Source organism: Mauremys reevesii, linkage group 12 (genome assembly GCF_016161935.1).
Source record: "Mauremys reevesii isolate NIE-2019 linkage group 12, ASM1616193v1, whole genome shotgun sequence".
Classification (NCBI taxonomy): Eukaryota; Metazoa; Chordata; order Testudines; family Geoemydidae; genus Mauremys; species Mauremys reevesii.
Window position 1 is genome coordinate 5658623 of NC_052634.1, and position 20258 is coordinate 5678880.

Genomic DNA, 20258 nt, shown 5'->3' on the forward strand with positions numbered 1-20258 from the left:
CATAATTCCAAATAGTAGCAGAGATTTTATAATCTGCCAGTTTCCACCAAGTCTTTCAGGCTACCAGCATAACTCTGGGGATCTGTCTTCTCATTCAGTTATTCTGCCCTGTTAGAATCCAAACAGTACAGAGATGAAGAATTCTTCCTTGTGTCCACACTTATAGCCAGAAAGTCGCAATCACCTTCTCCTTCTTGATATCCAGATGGCAATGAGGTCCCAGAATTTATGGAAAAGGGGTGCTGTTGGAACTATTAAAAATATTAGAATTTTTTCATATTAATATGGGAGACCCACCAGACACTGATTTAATCGTAAATTCCTTTACAAGGTCCAAATGGTATTTTATACAATTGCTCTAAACATGCCTGACTGCCTAAAAATAAGCAATACAGTAACAAAGTATTTTAAGATTGTGATCTGTACACTGACAAATAGGCCAGACCTAGGGGAAACCGTCTCATTTTGGTGTGCTCCAGAATGATTAGGCAGAGTCCCACAAAGAGCCCTCAAATTCATATCTCTTTTTATACCCTTTAACAAATTATGTCATTGACAATTACAGACTTTGGCTAAAAAGAGTTGAGACAATTTATCCTCATAAGAGTTACAACCTCCTTTCTCCCCAAGGCCTTTCATCCTTATTTCTTCTTGCTAATCAACAGTTTTTCCATTGCACCTGGGTTCACTGTTAAGATCACACAGAATGTGCGTATGTGGAGCAGGAAGGCAGGCTCCTTTTAAGACAGATCCCATTTGTCTTATTTAAAACTACTTGCAGTCACCCCTATTGTTTTTTTAGAAATTTCCCCATATCTTATTAGTTATCCTTTGAACCAGACCTCCCTTTTTCATTCCTTCTGGCCTTATAACTTATTCTTTTCAATATCTACTTGCTCATCAGGGCTTTCTTTATAATACATATATTTCCTTAACCAAACTTATGCTAACTCTAATTCTTGAATTTCATTTTTATCCTACAGGTACCAACATTTAATGTGGGATCCCAGTATGGAAGGCTGAGTGTCACTTTAAGCCACCTCTCCATCTACACACGTTACCATACATGAAAACAAAAGAGACTGGAGATCTATTTCAGACACTTTAATTCTGATTAAAACATTCTGAGCATTCTCTGCTCTATTCAGGCTCTTACACCATGCTACTCTGTAGTGCAGAAGCAATCTTCCTCATGTGGAAACAAGAATGTAGCCAATAACTTGGAGATTGATGAATGGGAAATAGTACTAGTAAGAATATGTAATGATTTCAAGAGAAAGAATTTTAAGTGATACATAGGAGTCTTATTTCACCATAGTTATATGATGTAATTTCTAAACTTAGATAGTAAATAAAAAATGGAATAACTATAAATAAGAAAAAGTGACATCTATTTTATGCATTTATAACAAGTACCTTCACTGGTGGTGAAGGTGTGTTGTGGAAACAGAATCTGGATTAAATTTGTCTTCTGGAATGTGCAAGAACTCTGAAAATCATAAATTTCCTATTGCTAGAACACCTTGGACTGACAATGCAAAGTTAAACTGGAAACCTGAATCAATCTAATCAGATAAATATGGCCATGGATTAAAGACTTATAATAGATTACAGCATCTCATTAAAAAATTAGACAGCTTTCAAGCCAAACAGTCTTTAACTACACCTTGTTTTATTGAATGTTGTTTTTTAATGAAAATAGATGTATGTTATTAATTAAAAACACAAACACTAAACGGCATTTAAAAGTTATTATTTTCCTAAACTCTAAATTGATAAGGTGTAGAAAAGAAGAAACATTAGAACAACCAAAGATACAGTATGAATCGGTTTTCATTTCCCTTTGTTTCTTGGAGGAAAAAGTAAAAAATCCAGACAAGAAATGAAACTGCTTATAAGACAGAGAAAGAACAAAATACTTCCCTAAAATTATGGCTCATATTCAACATACTGCAACTGTGAACTGTAGTGAAATTATCAGGAATTAGTTATCTGCTCTTATTGGAGAGTTAGTTTTATGTTATGAATACTAACGTCTGAGATGGTCCAACAGATGTTGTAATAGTTGCTACAAATTTACCCTTAATTATGAGGTTAACTGTGAGAAGATAGTGAAATGTTATAAAGTGTCACAATAACCTGTAATAATACATGTTTATGGGAAAAGGTACAAAAGTGAGATTGAAAGACTGAATTAGTCAAAACAAAAGGCTTACAGATATAACTCAAAGACTGTGTTAAGATCATGCTTGGTAACCAAGAAGAGTATGGAACTAGGTATCAATGCACCAACACTGATGTGTCAGAAACTGGGTGTAATTGGTGCACAACATAATGAGATGATGGGCTATTCCAGCCATCACTCCCTTTGGGGGTTCTTAAAAAAGAGATTTTGGAGAGAAAGCTAGCTACCGCAACGCTGGCTGAAGGGAGGCAAACATCAGTTGATTGAAAGACCTGCTTTAATCTCTCTCATTTTAAAACAAAACAAAAAAAAACACAACACACACTTGACCCCACTTATCTCTCCAACTACCTCCCCATCTAACTTCATTTTTCAGTTAATTGAACACATAGTTTACAATTGCTGTCTGGAATTAATCTCCACCACTTCCATCCAAGGCCCTCTCCAATCTGCTTCCACTCCTTACATTCAACTGAAATCACTCTCACCAAAGTCTCCAATAACCTCTTCTTAGTAAATCTCCAAACCAGTACTTCATCCTCTTCCCCTGGACCTATCAGTTACTTTCAACACAGTGAACCATGCTCTTCTTGCAATCTTGCCGGTCCTCCTTTGGTTTCCATGATTCCATCCTCTCCTGGTTCCCCTCCTACATCTCTAATCGCTCAAGGTGTCCTTTGGAGGAGCCTCCTCATTCCTCCTCCAGCTTGTTGTAGGGATTCCAGAGGCCTCTGTCCTTGGTCCCCTTCGCTTCTCCCTCTCCACCTTATTTCTGGGTAATCTCATCCACAAACGCAAATTAAACTACCATCTCTATGTGAATCATCCTCTCTACTCCAGAGTTGTCTCCTTCTGTCCAAACTATTTGCATCCTTTTCTCTATCATATCAAACATAAACTATTTGTCTTCACTTGCAAGCCCTTTAAATGACCTATCCCCACCCTACCTCTCATCTTTCATTCAGCATCAAAAAGTCAATTCTTGCCTCTGATTGGCCCAGGATGTCAGCCTCCATTGTATATTTTTTAAATTTTCAAACAAGCATCTTTGTGCTTTCTCCCATGATGCCCCCCAAGTTTTGGAGAAATTCCCCATAAACTTCCACAAAGCTAACTCATTATCCTCCTTCAAATCCCTCCCTAAAACTCTTCTTTACTGTAATGCTTCATGTTCACATATTTTGGCCTCTAGAATATTTGGCTGATCTCCCCAGCCTTTTTCTAGTCATAGAGTTTAAGGCCGGAAGGGGTCACCAGATCCTCTAGTCTGACCTTTTGTACATCACAGGCCACCAACAATAGCCATCCACCCACACATTACACCCAACAACCAGAATTAAACCAGACTATTAGAGCCCTTAGCAGACTACACTATTGTGTGCCACAGGAGGGACCAAAATGCACCAATCCCCGAGGCCCCTGAAAATAGGCAAGTGAAAACACATCCCCAGCAACACAGGGTTTGTAACAAAAGCTCTTCAATCAAGCAATAATTGCCTCCTAACTGCAGTATAAGGATATTTATTAGCCTAGTCATAAACCTTGAGTTTGTCAAAGTTAGCGGGTGGACGGGACAGTCACTCTCTTGGTGTTCTGCTATTGGGATTATAAAAAGGACTATTATTATTCATTATTATTATTATTTGTATTACAGTAGTGCCAAGATCAGGGCCCCATTATGCTACATGGTGTACAAACATAAAAGACAGTCCCAGAAGGACTGTCAAATTAGCATCACATTGTGGGACTGGAAGGTTTTGGAGGACTGGTAATGGGACACAGAGGTTTTTATTTCTTTGTCATTAGTTTATCTCCAGCCTGGGTCAGTATAAAACAGAAACGTGATGTCATCTGGGGGGTGTTTGGTGACATAGAAAATGAGTTGGTGATCTCATTCCTCCATCCTACTCGACTAAAGAAACATTCTCACAATTAGTATATTTCTTGGCAATTTCATTACAACCCAAAGGCTGAATATTCACAACTAAAGTGGCCCCTTCCCAGTGCAAGGGAGAGACACTTATGGGATGTTTTACACAAGTTGGGGGGGAGGAGAGTATGCACTGACGCTATTTCTGACATCTGTTTCAAAACTGCAACTTCCATCTGTGACATCAGTTACAGTGCAAGACAGCTGATTGTAACAAGTTGAGTAAGAAAACAGGATGTGCCTTCTGCTGGGATGACATTAAGGTCCCAGCATTGCACGTGCCAGCGGGTCCCACTCTGAAAGCTCCTGCACAGTCTTTGCACAAACTGATACATTTTGTTTCTTGATTGTGGTGACAGAAGGGGAAGTGTTATTGGCCTGTGTGTACACAGATCTATTGATTTACACTTCAGATTATCTAGTTGGCTTGATTTTTCTCATAGCAATATTACAAGAATCTAGAGTAAAATGCAACAGCTCAGGTCACCAGATATAAAGCCCTATCATCGATGTTGAAGGAGCATGCCTCAACATCTAACCAATGCCTCAGCATGATGCTGGGGCAAGCTGCTTGTTGGAAGTGCCTTCTATTGGACAATATATAAAACGAAAGTCTGGAAGATGTATGGTCATTAAAGTGCCCATGGTACAGGAGAAAACAACTGTTAAGACGTTATTTCTGGTGTCCTGGCTCACTTCTGATTTGGGTGATTTCACTCATTCCCTCCGAAGTTCCAATTTGATGGGGATTACTCCACTCACTACGTAGCTCTGAGCTGTCAGCTGCTGTGTTCCACCCCAGAGGAGGCTGCATTTCAATCCCGGGTGAAGTGGTTCCCGGGTCTGGTTTGCAAAGCGCTTTGGGATCCTTCGGGAACAGAGAAATGCAGCTCCCGGGCAGTAGAAACAGGGCAGGAGAGCTAAGGGCGGGACTGGCTTCGAGCATCGCTGCAGCTAAATAACCCAAGAGCAAGTCAGGGGCTCTGCAGGGCGGGGGGCTGATCTCCCGGGGCTCGGCGGGGCGGGGAGCCGGGCGGCCTCCCCCGCCCCCGGGAGCTGTCAGCGTGCGCTCCGCTCTCCCCGCCTCCAGCCGGGCTGCGCTTCCCTCCCCGCCTCTCGCTGCACACTGCGCTCGGGACTCGGCTGCAGGAGGCAGGTAGGGAGCGGACCGCTGCCCGTCCTCGGGGGCGGGGGGAGCAAAGCTGGGGCGCTGGCGCGAGGGGGGCGCCCTGCCAAGGGGGATCGGGAGCCAGTGGTCCGGCCGCTCTCCCCGTGCCCCCTCCGGCTCTTCCAGGGAGGGATGCTCCCTGCGCGGGTGCCTCTAGGCTGCGGCACTGGGGAGGAGCCCACCCTCCACCCAGCCTCGCCGCTTCTCCGTGGGGCGCACGCCAGGCTGCTCCCGAAACTCAGCCCGGGCTCGCTCTGCCCTCATCCCGCTGCTCAGCTGGCTGGGGGGCGGGGGGGGCTGCATCTTCGGCAAGCCAGCAGTGCCTGGAGCAGCCTCGCCCTTCTTCCCCCACCATCGACCTTCGCTTTAAAAACACATCCCTGGAACCTGTCCAGTCCAGCCGTTCTCAGCCTGTCTGGGAAAAGAGACTGAAAACTGAATTCAACTAGATATCCAGACAGTAGATTTCCAAAGGGGTCTGCACCTCTATTCGAAATTGTTTAGGGGTCTGCCAATGAAAAACGATTGAAACCCACTGATCCAGTTCGGAGGGTGGGGGGGGGGGGTGGCAAATACGTTTTATTAAAGAGCAGGATGGGGGAAGAGAGCTCTTTTGGGCACAGAGATATCAGAGTAGAAGTGCCCAGATAGAGACTTCCAGGGAGAAAACTCTGGCCCTGACCAGCGATCCCCTACTGCTTTGATTCTGACTCCCACAGTCCGCACAGGGGAACCTTGAAACCAATGACGTGTTGTGCAGTTCTTGTCCTGAGTTACTGACCTGCTTCACTGGGGCTTGCATGGGCTCGCTGGGGCAGGTAGGGTGATCAGATGTCCTGATAAAATCGGTACCGTCCTGATCTTTGGGTGTCCGTCCCATGTCCCAACCAAATTTTGGCAGGACTTGCTTTCCCCCCCCCTCCACCAATGGACTCCCCCCCTCCCCATGTGTCCCAATATTTTCTCCCTCTCATCTGGTCACCCTAGGGGCAGGGTCCTCTGCCCAGAAGCTCTGGGGCGGGTGGAGCTTGTCTATCAGTTCACTTTAGAATGAAAGGCGCTCTAGACATGTAAGAACATCTCAAGATGAAGCTCAACGGAAGTGTAGAACCCACAAAAGCCACACAGATTAGGGTAACGTTTGGAATCGAGAATCAATTCCTCTCTGTAAATCTTGGCGTCACACACATTGACAAACTATACAGATCATAAGCAAAAGTGGGATGGAGATTATTCTGCTTTCACAGCAGAGCCTCCCAAGTACCTCCCTAAAGAGACTCCTATAGCAATAAGCTGAGCACAACACCCCATTCCTCTAAAGCTGAGGCCGGGGGTTTGTTTTGAGATTTACATTGGTTCAATCACCTTTGGTAGAAGGGTTGTTTTTTGTTTTGTGTAGTTTTGAGTGTAAAAAAACCTCGCAAAATAAATGTTTGCTTATACCAGGGGTGGCCAAACTTACTGACCCTCCAAGCCACATCTGACAATCTTCAGAAGTTCAAGAACCGGACTGCTGGGGCGGTGGGTCTGAGGGCTTCAGCCCTGCGGGGAGGGGGATCTTGGGGCTGTGGTCCCACAGGAGGTGTCTGTCTGGACTTGGGGCTTCAGCCCTGCTCCTGCTGAAGCCCCGAGCCCCGGCTGGAGTGCCCTGCAGGGCTGAAACCTTGACACCCCCTTCCCTGCTGGGCAGAAGCCTGAGGTGACCGGGGGGAGAGGGGAGAGACATAGGGCCATATGCCCTCCCCCCAGATTTTTGCCAAAATTTTTAGGCCCTGCTCAGTCACAAGATGGACCAGGCCCCCCTCCCTGCCCAGCAGCTGCTGGAGCTGGCAAGCTAGGCTGTGGGGAGAAGCAGCAGCAGCAGCAGAAAACAGCTGGGAGCTGCAGGGAGAACTGCTGAGGGTAAAAGGGAGGGTGTACCTGGGAAGGGCATAACTCAAGCTGTTGGGGGGGGGGAACCTTTACATCATGCCCCCCCCCCAGTCTCAACAGGCAACCATCCTCTCTCTGGCACAAGCCCCAAGCTCCATCCCCCATCTGGTAGGCGGAGAATGCGGGATGCCTTGGGGGGCTCCGCGAGCCGCACTTTACCTGTAAAAGAGCAGCAGTTTGGCCATCCCTGGCGTATACAGTAAGAGGCAAATGCTGTCCTCCTCACGGAGCCTTCACCTAAGCACCTGCATGTACCAAGTATGCCCAGGTTTATTAGTAACTTCAGTCTGCATTGATATGGTGAGTAGGGTGGGGAGGCGGATAAAGTCCTGGCTGAGTGGAAGAAGTTTGAAGGAGGCACTCCATGTGCTCTGAGCTGTTCACAAGAGAAGTAACATGAATGTGTATTTTAACAAAAGAGCAATCGCTGTACGATTGCAGCATTTTGTTTTATCTGCCAGTAATGATGCTGTGGTTTTGGAGGAAGTTGGCAGGAAATGGGGCAGTCTAGTGTCTGAGGATGGTTAGTTCCATAGAAGACCGTTGCATTTAATAACAGGAGAGCAATGTGCAGAAATCGAGTTTGTGTAGAATTTCTCACCCTAAAAAGATGCCCCTAATTAGCTGACTTTTAAAATAAATTCTGTGTGCTTTAATTTATTTATATTTGAATAATAAAGGATGCTCATAAAATACTGAATCATAGAAATATGGGACTGGAAGGGACATGCATAGGTCATATAATCCAGTCCCCTGCACTGAGGCAGGACCAAGTATTATCTAGACCATTCCTATAGGCATTGACCCCAGCAATTAGACTTACAGTTGCAAATAGTGGCCACCTAACACATACAAATAATGAATTAGCCACACACAAAAGCACTTTCTGTCTCTAGATCTGGTGTTTGCGGGTATGACTAGATTTACCAAGGAAACATTACTGTGGTTTAGTGAAAAAACAAAACAAAACAAAGCAAAAAACTAGGAGTCCTTGTGGCACCTTAAAGACTAAGTTAGTCTCTAAGGCCTTGGCTACACTTGCAAATTTGCAGCGCTGCAGCAGGGTGTGAAAACACACCCTCTCCAGCGCTGCAAATTGCGGCGCTGCAAAGCGCCAGTGTGGTCAAAGCCCCAGTGCTGGGAGCGCGGCTCCCAGCGCTGTACGTTATTCCCCACAGGGAGGTGGGGTACGGACAGCGCTGGGAGAGCTCTCTCCCAGCGCTGGCGCTTTGACTACACTTAGCGCTTCAAAGAAGTGCAAGTGTAGCCAAAGCCTAAGGTGCCACAAGGACTCCTCAGTTTTTTTGCTGATACACTGAAACCTGTGGTTTAGCAGAAAGGCATCCAAATCTCAATTTGGAGGTGCCAGGTTTGTCACCTCTGAAGCATCAAACCCGCAAGGCAGCTTTGTTAACCTACAGTTTTGCTCATGCTCTCACCAGTTTACAGAGAGGCCTGCGTCAGACCAGTGATGAAATGTCTTGCAGCATTTCACAAAGCCGAGAAAATAGACCTAGCTGTTGCCTGAGTCAGTTTTCAGAGGGGTTTTACTTCTGTAAATTTAAATAGAGCAACCAAGCACAGTTAATTCCAAAATGTAGTTCAGAAAACTGGCAGAATTTCATTAGAATACAGACCAAAGAGCATGATTGCGTTTCACGAAAACAGCAGTATCTGCAATGTTTAGCAAAGCTACTAAGCATGCAGATGGAGGTTTCCCTGTGGCAAAGCGGCAGGGAATCCAAAATCCCAGTAAATCCACAGTACTTTGGGCTAGACTTTCTTTCTTCTTACCTGAGTTGTACACTCACTGTCAGAGTGTGCTGCTATTCAAGGCTAGCCATAATGAGGGCTTTGTGTTCTCCAGAAAGCCATTTAGATTTATTCTATCATCAAACTCCCAAATTTGTTTGTATAGTTACTCTGGGTGCCAATTTGTTTTCCTCTTTTTTCCGTGTTAGATGTAAAAGCAGCAAGTTGAGGATAGTTCAATATTAGGATATAAACCATTTGGTTATAATCCCTTTACAAATTATTATTAAGAGTAATCAAAAAAGGCAATTTCCAAATACTCAAGATATAAGAGCCAAGTAAGAGTAAAATGGAAGATACAGAAAAAAAGTAAGAGCAATGAACAAGCCTATTTCAGAAGGAAATAATACATTCAGGAAAACTCATAGCTGCCTACTGCTCCTCATTGAGAGAGAATACCAAGGCATCTGCAGTCTCTCAAACCACCCTGAAACAATTCGGCAAATTATTTAACACCCCCCCATAAGTATCCTTCACTGTACCACTTGTAATTGGGGCACAGAGGAAGAGAAGTGTTGGTATTTCCTTCTTGCACATATCCTCTTTTCAATCGGTGATGGTGAAAAGTGGGGATACAGAATACAAACCTATATCCCCATGGAAGCTCCACTCCGTGAAAATTTACAAAGCTAGCTGGCATCTTGGAAAGAAAGTTCCCTTACAGGGAGTATTCTTGAAACCGGGCCCACTTCAACTCCTTTCCTACAGCCATACCAAATTAGCTGAGCACTTCTCATAGAAAATCTTTCTAACACTTATACCAAGTTGAGTGGAGAATCAGTTAACTCCATCTGAAACCTCAGTGAAAGCGAGTTAGATGATGCAATATACTTTTGGAAGCATGCATGAGTTGGGTGTTACTACAGCATTCCCCAACAAACAAACTAGAGCCATCTCACATCATTAGTGTTAACAGGAACAAGGGAAATGCTTAGTACATTTTTATAGGAGAACAAACATTTCAGAGAAGGTTACATACAGTGTGAAAAACTGCATATACCTGTGAAGAATTCAGCATATAACAATACATAGTTAGGTACCTCATCTTGGTGATTACAGATGGTGGGTTTACTTCTACAGCAATATAGCCAGAGAGCTAAGAAGCTAATTCTTACCCTCCCTATATGCTTACTACTCACTGTGATTAAAGTGTGACCAACACCTCTGACACTGGAGAGTGGAATATGAACTTTAGGCCTGTGGCCTTTTGGGAACTATAATTTAGTAATTGATTTGTTTGTAGACATTTATTTGCAATCTATTACAGAAAATTGTGTCTTGTTTCTAGTTAGCTAGACAGTTAACCATCTAGTGAAGCGATCCCATTGAGGATGTCTGTCATGCTACAGTTCATGGTGATTTGGGGATCAGATCTACCTAGTTTTCAATATATTTACTTACGTGAGGAGTCTCAAGCAATAGGAGCAGCAATATCAGTTGCCAAGAGGAAGAACAAACACTGGAGATTTAATTAAGGACATCTGAAACTGGGCGTGTCTGAAACTCACTCTTCTGGTAGTTTAGTCACTGCTGGATTAGCAGGAGAGCAAGCAGGAAAAAGTTAAATGTAGCAGTACTCTATTGAGCAAGAGTTTTAAGGCCCACTTTTGCTATAAATTAGCAGATCACTTCTTAAACTGTACAGTAGTTTTTTGTTTTTTTTTGGCACTTTAGCTTTTCTATAATATCCCAGCCTCTTGCCAGATCTGGTCTATTGCACTGTGCAACCAAGAAATGTGCCCATGCATAGGCGCCTATGTGAATTGGTCTCTCTCTTCTGGTCACCAGAGTATTCGGGTTGCCACCATTGACAACTAATAGTACTAACAGCAATGGAATTGCTGATTTGGAATCCTGAAACCCATGAGTCAAATCCTAGGCAAGACAGGTGACCACATCCCATACACCTTTCCTGACATGGTGCTAGCACTGAAGATGGATGTTTGTGACCTGCATGTAGTCTCCTCAAATCAACCTATAAAATCTGAAGTCAAATAAAACTCTTGTGGGTAGCGGTACGTAAACTGCAGGCATGACAATTTTATGGCCATTACTGGTCTGGGCACATGCGTCAGCAGCAGCTCTGACTCACCTTGCCTTTAGGTAGGAGGGGACAAAGTCTACTCGTCTGACCGCCATACAGTGTCACTTGAAGAGGCTGTTGCACAGCATGAACCTGTAAGAACATGAACAATCTAAAGCGCACCTCAGTAGTTTCAAGTTAGCCATGAAGGCAGGAGGGCAGAACTTACAAGCAGGTTTGTGGAGATAATCTCCAGGTTTGAAGATGTAAGTCTTTTGGTAAACAAAGTTTGTTATCCTCTGGGTGAAACATTTTGGCCTCCTCTTCTAGATGTCTGCTGGCTCTCTTTAAAGAGGTCGCATCAAGGTCACAGAGCCAGAATTCAAGCTGGACTAAAAATATGGTTAAAAACCTGCCCATGAGCAAATCTCTGCAATTGCAAAATAAATTACATCCTCCTTCCCTGCTGGGAGCACTCCCTAAAAGCTTATAGGTCACACTAACATCCCATAGGATCCCGAATTGGAAACAGTAAACCAAATGCACACAAGATAACATAACTTTTTGCAGGCACAGTTGGGAAGATTAAATGGTGACATGACATTTTGCTGAGCTATCACCATTTTAGGTTTCTTATGAGCAATTCATTCAGTGAGTGACATTTACAAATTTGTATGAACTATTGTTTAATTAGCATAAAGCACTCTGGGCCTTATTCTTTGTTGCCCTACATCTTGTGACATCATTTACACCACTGCAAGAGTGTAAAAGGTGTAAAAGAGCATCAAACCATAATTCTAGTATTTTACATCCAGTATAAACTGGTTTAAATGACACAAGGTACAAAGTAATGGAGAAACAGATAGATACTCAAGAGTCTATGACGGGCACTACAAAAAGTGAAATAAAATAAAAATCAGTCTGCCCTGTACTAAGTGGTAACGTCAGCCCGCCACTGATGTGTAGTGAAACACTTCAGTCTCCCTTCCAGCCCTGTTGTGGGCTTTACTGTGCACCAGCTGAGAGCAGAGAACTGGAGTTTTGAGAAGTATTGTTCCCATCTCTGAACCCTTTCCCTTTGCTCTGTTCAGAGGGAAGATGAGCTGTGAAGAGATCCGGGTGGTTGCAGTGAAATTTGGGCAAGATTTTAACCTCTATTTTGCAGGTAACTCGCGTCTTTTATATCTGGATGGGGTGTGCATTTTGGGATTTCCGTGCAGCTGACCAGCACTTGCCAGGCAATTTAATCCATTACTCGGGTTGACTTATGTACTTCTGTAGCCTCCCACTTCGCTTCTCCATAACCTGTGAACCCTTTGGGGCAATGCTGATCCCTACAGCTTGGCGAATGACAATTTGGCAAGTGAAGCTAGGCTTTCTGCTTGGACAGCATTCTGGGTCTCTGAGCCAGCCTTCCCAGCGTGCTCTTTAAGAAGTTAATGGAGCCAAGCCTGTTTCTGGAGATTCAAGTGACCACTCAAAGGGCTTGTCTTCACATACAGTGCTACAGTGCAGCTGCACCACTGTAGGGCTTTAGTGAAGCCACTACTACGCTGACAGGAGGGCTTCTCCCATCGGCATAGTTCATCCACATCCCTGAGCGATGTCGTTATTTTGATATAGTCTGTCGTGTAGACCTGGCTTGAGCCTTCTATAATTTCAGCTATTAAAATACTGTATTGTTTTTAAATCATGGTTGTTCTGATTTAACTTCAGTATCCTCATAAGCATCAATCGGGCGCACTGCAGACTCAGTACCTCGGTTGATGGGCCACTTGCTGCTTATACAACATCTCCAGAGAAAGGATAATGGGAAGGGGTGATGGTTGTGGTGGAGGTGGGCTTTCCAGCTGACATTGTGGAATGAAACTGGTTAGAAAATGATCTGTTGTTTGTATACAGTTTAACGGTTGTTTCTCTTCTCCCCTTTCGTCGCTTGCTTGGAACACAGATGAAGAAGGTAAAGTTTAAATTTGCTTGACATTTATGACTGTACTCAGCTAGCGCTGAGCTGCTTGCCGTTCCCAACACCGTTGGCTAATCTGCCCCCCAACATGGTGTTCATCAGTGTTTGGTAGTGACCTTGACTCATGAATGGTGGGCATGGGAAAAACTCCCTCCTTCCTGAGTTCATTAAGTGACTCTAAGTCAAAGATGTTCTGCAGCTGGAGCGGCTCAGCTGGCACCCAGGTGGCTGTGAGGATTGGGGAAAGGCCACCTACAGGATACTCCACCCACTGTCCTTACCTGTATTCAGCCGTCTCTTCTGAAGTCTAAACTGGAAGAGCAAATGAGCCATCTTCCAATGATGGAACATGGAGAGCAGGGCGCTTCAGTCTATCACATGGAGGCTGCTCCCTGAGCACAAACTGGTTGGTGGGCAGTTTGGGGACAAGAGTAAAGCTGGAATCCACTAATCAATTTAAGTCCCTGCTGCAATCCACCAAACCCAGTAAGCACCTAAACTCACTTGGTGCCTAAGTTTTTCAGAGTAGGCGGTTCCCTAGATGCCTAAGTTCCTGCCTCTAGGGCCCACACTGCTGCCTCACACTAGGCGTCCAGACACCTACCTCCCACCTAAGCCCCGGAGTGATTCACAAACTGGGAGACAATAGGTTGCTGAATGCCTCACCCGAGAGGCCCAAGCCGGCAGGTGCCCTCTGAGCACCCCTACTGAATCGGCCCCATTCAAAATCCAAGGGGGGAGGAGGAGGCGGCGGTGCTGCCTCTGCCCACTCTATAAGTTCTTTAATGAAAGAGTGATTTGGCGAGAGAGCAAGAGAATGAGGCTAGCGCCCACCTGCTCCAATCACTCTTTCATTATTTAGCCACAGTGGAACAGCTTCAACAGGAGAGATGGAGGGAACCCCACATCAGAATGAATATCCCATTCTTCAGTGGTTAGCGCACTCTCCTGAGAGGTGGGATACCCTTGTTCAAATCCTTTCTTCCCCTCTGTCAGGGAGGGGAGAACTGAACCTGGGCCTCCCACACCCCAGCTGAGTGCTTCAACCATTCAGCTAAAAGTTGTAAGGTGGCCACACCAACCATTTTGTGTGTAACTAGGTCAGGAGACAGGCTAACGGGGCTTTCTGGCACTCTTTGGACTATGCCAAAGTCCCTAGTTGTTTCTGGGAAGAGTGGAGTTAGTTGTGACTGTCTGATTAACGTATATATTAAAAGGTCTGGAGTGCGACCACTGGATGGCAGTCTCCCCCCTACCGCACCAGATCTTTCGAAACGTATCTAATCAGGTGCTCATGGTACGGCCCGGACCAGAGAATGCTGTCATGAGCGTGTTTGAGTCTATGACAGATCAAGAGATGACACCTGGTATGATATTTTTTGCTTCTACATGTCCTATAACCATTGCCCCAGCTCTTCATTTCCGGTACGCTTTTGCCCCACGTAGCTCTTGGATTACCTCGAGTAGACCTGAGTTTAGCAACAGTTTCTAGTAACTGTAGTTTGTCCTTAATGCCAGCTAAGAATAGAGCTAAGCTCAGATAAAAGACAATCAATCCCCTCCAAAAAAGATTTTGCACATTTTGGGGATTGCCCAATCTGAGTACAGCTTCACATCACAGAAGCCAAAGATCAGTAGTTCTAGCTGTGGGCAGACAGAAGATCACCCCCGCAAACCTTGTCCTGAACCACACCCATGAAAGAGGCATATGGTTCCATCGTCTGAAACGAAGCCCAGGGGCTAGGAAGGTGCTGCAAAGATTTCTAAAGCCACCAAGCTTGGTGGACCTCTATCACAAGCAAGGTTCTGAATCTCCATTTTGTACTAAGTTTCAGTGAGAAGCATCATTTTATACTGAACAAGCAAGAGCAATTTGTCAGTCTCTTTTGGTGTGGATCAGCACCATCTTTATGTGTCCCCACTTTTTTCAGTTATTCATTCAGTGCCAGATTTTCCGATCCGATTTACATCCAACATGAGAAGGAAATGCAACCCTCACCTTATGCATGTGCTCCAAGGGATTTGCACACTGACATCACACTCTCTAGTCCTTAACTGTTCTGCCCACAGAAGTCCAATTGAATTTTTGTCATCAGCAGTCACAGGACAATACACAAAACAAATCCCAGCTCCATTCAGCTGTAAGGAGGGTCATGGACCGAGGCTGCTTGCGGTAGAGTAGTCAGATGCCTGGATAATAAAACTGTGGGAACCCCTTTACGTCTGTTTTTAAATAGCTGTTTACAAACTCTTTCTGCAGAGGCTCCTAATAGTAAGTACTTTGTGTTTAGGATGCGGAGTGCATTTCACCATCCACTATTACAAAGACAACAGGCTTGAGGACGGGATGTCTGTGGCATTCAGCGTCCTGGTAGAAAACAAGACTTACTGTATGTACTGCACACATGAAGGTGGGGAAAAGACTGTTCGATTTAGGGTAAGTAACTCCTTCTGTGTCCAGTGTTTGCCTTAACTCAACAGTTACATCAGGAACCCAAATTAAGAAAAAAAATAAACATGCTAGACAGCATTTCTCAAATGTGGCCACCAGGGGATTTTTCTGTGGCCATAACAGCCTCATGGGCAGAGATGGGGATGGGGGGGCTGCAGCCCCCCCCCACCTCCTGTAGCTTCCAGCTGTTGCTCTTGGATGCATTGCCTTGATGTTTGCTGGTACCACCAGCAGGGAATTGGTGCCATGCACGGCCCAGTCTCTTGAGGACTCCAGGCAGCATATCTTCAGGCACATGGGGCTGTGGTGTGTGCTCGGTGGGGAGGAACCTTCAACACCGCAGGCACCTGGCGAGATCCCGACCCACCTTCCCTGGGGCAGAAAGGCTTTGGGCTTCTGCTCGCTGGGGCTCCAAGGGTGGGCTTCAGCACCCCTCCCTCCTTGGCTTCAGCCCTGGGGCTCTGAGCTTAAGCCTCCCCATCCCCACCCCCAGCTCCAGCCCCTGGGCCCCAGCGTTGGGCTTCAGCTTTGGGCGGTGAGCTCCAGCCCCATGGCAGCAGTGCTCCAGCTTGGAAAAACTGTCAGAGCAACCACGAGCAAGAATTGGTGGCCTCACTCTGAGGCAACCAAAACATTTGTTATAAGAAACCCTCCGCTAGAACATGATAAACTATTCTTGAGGTAGAGATGTGAAAACTACAGACAACTGTCAAGTTTTTGCACTGGTAGTTACTCTGCATATTTCCTCCATTTCAGGAAGAAGTTGTTCCCAAAGAAATTCTGGAAAACAGCAGTGACATCATCTTCATCCAAAAGTCAGTTTCACCAACAGACACAAAAGCATTCAAATTTGAATCTTCACTAATGCGAGGATACTTCTTGGGCTTTCAGAAAAGAGAGAACTTAAGCAAACTGATTTTAAAGCGATGTGATGAAGACCAAGTGGATGAATCCACACATCTCATTATCCCCTAAACAAACGGATTTGATAATGTATCATACACAAGCAATTTCTTGGCCCTTTTTTATACAACTTTTATTACTTAAGTGGTCAGACTATCTCTATGCTAAACTGTGTAACCCTCCACTGTAACCACTCAAACACACAGCCTCCGGGCACTGAGTTAAGTTCCTCAGGGTCTGTACTGAGTTTATTGGCTCCAGGACTGACACTTTTCAATTCTTAGCTGCAGCTGACAGCAAATATAGAAACAAAATCAATTGGCGGATATGGAGCTAAGGAATTCTATAATCAGAGAGATGAGTGTCTGTTGCTAGTTACAACAGGGCTTCTGTGGAAAGGCTGCTATTTACCACTGTGCCTTCTCCAAAAAAAGCAAGTCTTTGCATAAGATTGTCATTGCCAACTTTTTGAATTAAGTATTAAATTTAGAATTAAATGAACCTTTTGATTTTTATTTTTTTAAACCAAGTGTCCATTTGTCTCTCCCTCTATCACAACATTTAAAATGGAAGTAGATTTTGCAGACTCCCATGAGGAAGACTCACTGTCTTTCTATCCATCTGTGCCATAACAGGATGGATCTGACAGACTCCATTTTGTACTAGGAGCTGACCGCATGGCTAACCTTCTCAGCCTAGGCCCAAAGGTCAAGGGGAAGAAACTGTATTTAAAAAAGGGGTGTTATCAGAGGCTACATCTCCCCAACAAGCTAGGGGTGTGGATTTCCCAGCTCATTTACCTATACTTGCGATAGCTAACGCACAAGTACGAATAGTAGCGTAGCTGGAGTATCGGGGGCAGCAGCAGCATGTCTTAGCCATGCTGAGTACAAACACTCCTGAAACCCACAGGTATGTACTCAGCCCTGCTACCCCAGCTACTCTATACCCGTACTATCATCAAGCTACCTAACTCAGTTAGATGTAGCCTGAAAAAGGTGGGCTGTCCATCACCATACAGCAGCAGGAGAGACGCGGCTGAGCTTAATGCTGTCCCAACCTCAGACTCCCAGACGGGTGAAGGTCTGTTTAGGGGAAGAGGCATCTCAGGACTTTTATTTTACAAGTTCTCTGGTGCTTTATAAGAGCATTGACTGTTGTTAAGAAACTTCTTTGCTAAGCCTGTGCTCCTTGCTTTCCTGTCACACTGTCCCCAAAAGGGTTAAACAAGAATGCAGAGTGCCCACAACTAGGTAGAAGTTGATGGGAGGGAGGATGTGAAAACAGTGCGAGGTCTGAGGTAGCTGGACTGCAGAGTGCCACATCCTGAGGAAGGGGTTAGACGCTGGGTGTAAACTACACCAAAGAGCTAGAAACTTGGATTAGACTCAGCCCAGACCCAGCTGTGTTTGGAGAACACTTATGACACACTTGTGATCACACAGGAGGGAGACGGGGGCTAGGCTGCAGCACCACCTCCAATACTTAGGGCTAGTTTACACTGGGCTTATGTTGTCGCAGCAGAGTGCTGGGAGAAAGCTCTAAAAAACCCACCTCCACAAGGGACGCGGCTCCCAGCGTTGGTGCTCTGTCTACACTGGTGCTTTACAGCGCTGAAACTTGCTGCGCTCAAGGGGCGGTTTTTTCACACCCATGAGCAAGAAAGTTGCAGTGCTACAAAGTGCCAATGTAAACAAGCCCTTAACGACAATAACAACCACTTTATAAAAGGCTAGAAATTTGCATCTAATGGAGTGGGGGAGTTGCCCCCCCAAACTGCAGGCATGGAATTTGCCCCTCCACGCATGGCTCCATTGGTGTGACTGGAGCTGCACCCCCAAATATAGAAGTCAAACTACACCTATGGGGGACAGTGAGTGTGAATCAATTCAGAGCAGGCTCTCACCCCTATCTTTCACACCAGCCTCAAGGATGCAGCTGGGGCACAAGGTCATTCAAATGTTTATTGTGCTGGACAGTTGGCAAAGATCCCATAAATGACTATAGATGACTCATTTCTATGCAATGTCTATTGCATCCTCCCAAGCAGGAAGCCATTATGCTGACAAGTATCAGGGGGTAGCTGTGTTAGTCTGTATCCACAAACACAACAAGGAGTCCGGTGGCACCTTAAGGACTAACAGATTTATTTGGGCATAAGCTTTCATGGGTAAAAAAACCCCTCACTTCTGCAGATGTAACATCTAAAGAAGTGAGGTTTTTTGCCCATGAAAGCTTATGTCCAAATAAATCTGTTAGTCTTTAAGGTGCCACCGGACTCCTTGTTGTTGTTATACTGACAGGCAGCCAGCTGCAGTCACTATTTCACACAAGAACACCCATATCTGAATTCTTATCCTGCAGACATCAGCTGTGATACTGACTACCCTAAAATGCTGAGTAGATTCTAAAACAAATGAGATTTAGACCTTATGCGTAAATCTTAGTAGTAAAGAAAGGAATTAAAAATTTAAAACCATCTTTGGTAACATGAAACAACTTCATATTTCCAATTATTAGTTAACGAGACTGACAATAAAAATAAATGTAGCCAATTTTCTTGCTTGAAAAGTCCCATATAAGTGCCCCCTGCCCTCTATTAACCTGGGCTTTGGAAACCTCTACACAACCACAATGAGCATGTAAGTCTGAGGAGATCACTTTCTTTCCTATTTTTTAACAACAAGAAATAAGTCTGATTTTGCAGAGAGTTTGAAATCCACATAAGGTGGCAGAATATGGCCCCTCTTCACATAGGTTGGAGTTGTCTGGGTTTTTTTTTTTTAATAAAAAGAATCAGACAAGAAATCACAGAGGGAAGTGTTAGCAGAGAAGTGGCCATCTCAAACCCTTTTACATTGTATTAAGAACAAAGTACTATGTTAGCATTATATTATGATGAATCCCCCCCACCCCCCATTTCTAAGTGATACTGGACATTTACACCTCTACCCCAATAGAATGCGACCCGATATAACACGAATTTGGATATAATGCAGTAAAGCAGCAGGGAGCCCTGGGCCCTTTAAAGTGCCATGTGAGCCCTGCTGCTTTACCATGTTATATCCAAATTTGTGGGGAGCCCCGGGCCCTTTAAATCACTGCCCGAGCTGCACTGCCAGAGCTCCACCGGTGATTTAAAGGGCCCGGGGCTCCCCGCAGCAGCTGGAGCACCAGGCCCTTTAAATCACCGCCGGGGCTCTGTCAGCCGGGTTTGGGCAGTGATTTAAAGGGCCTAGTGCTCCAGCTGCTGCAGGGAGCCCAGGGCCCTTTAAATCCCTGCTCAAGCCCCGCTGCCGGAGCTCTGGTGGGGATTTAAAGGGCCCAGGGCTCCCCGCAGCGGCTGGGGCACTAGGCCCTTTAAATCCCCGCCGGGGAAGCCGGTCCAGTCCGGCACAGCGTACCGGACCAAACCCGATATAACGCAGTCTCGCCTATAAGGCGGTGAGATTTTTTGGCTCCCGAGGACCGAGTTATATCAGGATAGAGGTGTATTTCTATTGTCAAAACATTGTGTCAAAGGTTTTGGAAAATATTTTCCTTTATATGCAATGCTTTGTTTTCAAGAGGCTTTTTAAAGCCAAACCATACCAACTTTATCTTTGTTATAACTCACTTTGCTGGGTTTCCTAAGGCAGAAATAATTTTTACTGGTAGTTTTAGCTAAACAGAGATATTCTGTGCTGGAAGCACCAGTTTGAGGTTAACCCTCAAACCGGAGTACCACTATCAGTGACCCAATAAATATGCTTTGATGATTATGGAAGAGGAAAACTACACAAGCTACAATTATAATAAGTTCTGAATAGATTTACAGCTGTTTACAGACAGGATCATTTGAACAAGTTATTGAACAGGCACACAAAAAAATGGGAAGGTTTTGTTGC

General features: G+C 45.0%; 2 protein-coding genes across 5 annotated transcripts in view; one reads left to right on the forward strand and one right to left on the reverse strand.

Moving 5' to 3' along the window:
• Nucleotides 1-20258, reverse strand: part of LOC120375603 (beta,beta-carotene 9',10'-oxygenase-like) — a 78683-nt gene that overhangs the window by 45854 nt on the left and 12571 nt on the right. The gene's annotated exons all lie outside the window — the stretch shown is intronic.
• On the forward strand, nt 5133-16872 carry IL18 (interleukin 18). Of its 3 annotated transcripts, none has more exons than XM_039496341.1 (6): nt 5133-5271; nt 12142-12215; nt 13002-13010; nt 14234-14383; nt 15308-15453; nt 16225-16872. In XM_039496341.1, exons 2-6 carry the CDS (start codon nt 12149-12151, stop codon nt 16441-16443), a joined length of 591 nt encoding a protein of 196 aa, XP_039352275.1. In that variant the 5' UTR covers nt 5133-5271; nt 12142-12148; the 3' UTR covers nt 16444-16872. The 3 variants fall into 3 exon arrangements, with proteins under 3 accessions (XP_039352275.1, XP_039352276.1, XP_039352277.1); XM_039496342.1 differs by lacking the exon at nt 5133-5271 and adding an exon at nt 11122-11316; XM_039496343.1 differs by lacking the exon at nt 5133-5271 and adding an exon at nt 11122-11285.

What these genes read in the sequence shown, in the direction of transcription:
- IL18 (XM_039496341.1), top strand. Translation starts at nt 12,149, where the DNA reads ATGAGCTGTGAAGAGATCCGGGTGGTTGCAGTGAAATTTGGGCAAGAT. An exon ending in AGATCAAGAGATGACACCTG is followed by an intron (nt 14,384 to 15,307) that starts GTATGATATTTT and finishes CTTTGTGTTTAG; the next exon opens with GATGCGGAGTGCATTTCACC. An exon ending in AAAAGACTGTTCGATTTAGG is followed by an intron (nt 15,454 to 16,224) that starts GTAAGTAACTCC and finishes CCTCCATTTCAG; the next exon opens with GAAGAAGTTGTTCCCAAAGA.